This window comes from Protomyctophum parallelum (assembly GCF_964188405.1).
Source record: "Protomyctophum parallelum genome assembly, chromosome: 9".
NCBI lineage: Eukaryota > Metazoa > Chordata > Actinopteri > Myctophiformes > Myctophidae > Protomyctophum > Protomyctophum parallelum.
This window is the reverse complement of record NC_139706.1, coordinates 16669366-16671865: the sequence shown is the minus strand read 5'-3', so window position 1 is coordinate 16671865 and position 2500 is coordinate 16669366. Positions and strand designations below refer to the sequence as shown.

The following is a 2500-nucleotide window of genomic DNA, read 5'->3' as shown; positions in this document are numbered from 1 at the left end:
GTGTGTGTGTGTGTGTGTGTGTGTGTGTGTGTGTGTGTGTGTGTGTGTGTGTGTATGAAAACAGTAACAGAGTGTGTTCTGAATATAGTATCATATGGTCAGACCAACTGTCTTACAACAGAGGGTCTGAATCACTGGGTTTTGCCAGAGAAAAGGTCAAAGGAAACATCTGATTGGCTGGGTTGTAATAGTGGTTAATTGGCATGTGTTTGGTCAATTCATACTGTACTTGTACTGTATGTCTGGCAAGCATTTATTTTCCCTTTATCTCAGGGGTGACTAAATTAATTGACCTTCAAATTGTTTTACTCCGAGTGTGATGTATCTGAATATAGCATGCAGTAGCCTATGTCACTCACACTTTACTATTTAAAAACAATTCTGCTGTAAACAGTCTCATGCACAAACCTGGGCGTGCATTTACTTGGATTCAACACAAGGCTGAGTTCACAAATGTGCGCTCACCCAGGTGCACTCCTCGTTTGTGCATGATAGTCTGCTTTTCGTTTTCGTGTTTAGTATAGTTATAGGTTTGTGTGAGACTGTGGTGTTTTGTAAGTACTAGCGATTCATACGATTGGATACATGACACTATGTGTATGCAATGATCTATCTAATTGTCTTGCAAGTCTAGGTGAATGAGTCCTAAGGTGTGGTCATCCTCACATGACCATGTGAGTGTGTGATGTCCACGAGGCTGTATACAATCAAATGTAATTTCATCTATCCACACTCCACTATGTCAAAGCCGAGGTCAGAGATCACTGTTCCCATTTATTCAAGGTGTATGTATCACAGCATAGTTGTTTTTTATATATTGCAAAATGAAAAGTCTTTTGCAAACTTACAAAGGCAACAGGTGCATAGAAGACCGGGGTGGGGGCCCAAGAATAGCAACAGGGGAAGAAAAAAAAACTCCTGCACACTGTCTGCAAAAGCAAGAAATGACCTTAATGGGATATACATTTTTCTGTCATTAGACCTGGTAGCTAAGTAAGGTTCATAATACACATTACATTATGCATCAAGCCATCATGCACACACGATTTTATTACATTATTATTATTATCATTATTGCATTATGACCTCTTATTATATTAAACGTATTATACATGAGTTGGTTATCTTCTAAGATCTTAAGATAACCTGATGAAGATCTAACCTGCATACAAACCGCCAAAGGCACACAGACACACAATGGCTCCTTCACTGTCCTAATAGTCACTCCATTCAACAATACAGATATCATGTGAAATCATTTTATTGCTCTCGAATTATCTGTATGTCATGTTGTCTGTTGAACTGTAATAAATGGGGCTATGAGAGAGGCTGAACTCTAAAGAGTCAGTGATGCGTGTAAAACACAGTAGCTAAAAGCAAACCTCACCTCTCACTCATCTGTACTCTTTGCTAGAGTTAACAGCCTTCTTTTTTTGTTGTCAGAGCAGAAAGGGCCTTTGTGAGACATGGGACAAACTCTAACCACAAGGTGATTCTGTTCATGTCGTGACATGGTGAGTTTGACCTGAGGGAACACAATAGGTTTACAATAGGTTTGGACAGGAGAACCGCTCCAGCAGTCCTTGAATACCTCAATATAAAGTTATTGAAGTTTTATTCTTTGACCACATAAACAATATCCTGGGCATATCAGAATAGGTGGACATTCAGTGTGTGTTTGGCGTTTGTAGATTTGCTATTTTTGGTAAAGAGATTGATTTGGGTAGAAGCACAAAACTAGGCCAAGGATAAGCACAAAACTAGGCCAAGGATAGATGCCTGGGGGACACTAGGTCAACAAAGGGTTAAAACAATCATATGCAGAAGACCTGTCTTCAGTGTTGACTGGAAAGGTTTTTTTTTTTTTTTTGTGGCTTTCGCCATTTTTTATTTTTTATTTTTTATGGAGGGACAGACAGTAGGCTGACAGGAAATGGGGAGAGAGATGGGGGGATGACATGCAGTAAAGGCTGTCAGGATTGGGAGTCGAACCTGGACCGCTGAACCACGGCCCAGGCCGGAAAGGTTGTTTTTGATGGGAGGTTTGTCTATATTGTGTTTCATCAAAAAAAAGACACGGCTGTGCTCAGGAAGAATAGCAGAATGGTTTGGTGTAGAACAGGGCCAAGCGATATCATCAGCCGTGTTTCCACATCACACACATTGGTGACAGACAGGGTTTACCATGCGTTCCCGCCCCCACACCCTCACCCCGTCCCATCCTCCTCCACCATGTCTTTCCATCAGGCATTTGCTGTGAAGCCGCTGTGCGCCTGGAAGCTTGAGCAAGCTCATTTCCATGTGCACCCTTCAGAGATGCACTGAGCCGTACATGGGACACATGAGGAAGTCTTGGCAATCGCAAATCACATTCAAATTCTGCCCTCAAAATTTGCTTGCCTGCCAGCCAGCACAGGCTTAATATCAACTCTTTCATGTTAGCCTTACGCAAACAAAAGAGAGCTTGTTTGCAGCCCTGCACTGCATCGCTCTCTCTCTC

General features: G+C 41.8%; 1 protein-coding gene across 2 annotated transcripts in view; it reads left to right on the top strand.

Annotated features, from left to right (window-relative positions):
* The window catches only part of pou2af2 (POU class 2 homeobox associating factor 2), an 8594-nt gene that overhangs the window by 4021 nt on the left and 2073 nt on the right, over window positions 1-2500 (top strand). The window contains exon 2 of one of the 2 annotated variants that reach the window (XM_083772993.1): window positions 1444-1514. The exons of the other annotated variant lie outside the window; for it this stretch is intronic. Within the exon in view, the coding sequence (XP_083629119.1) occupies window positions 1512-1514 (3 nt within the window). The 5' untranslated portion in view covers window positions 1444-1511. The remainder of the gene's footprint in view (window positions 1-1443; window positions 1515-2500) is intronic. 2 annotated transcript variants of the gene reach the window in all.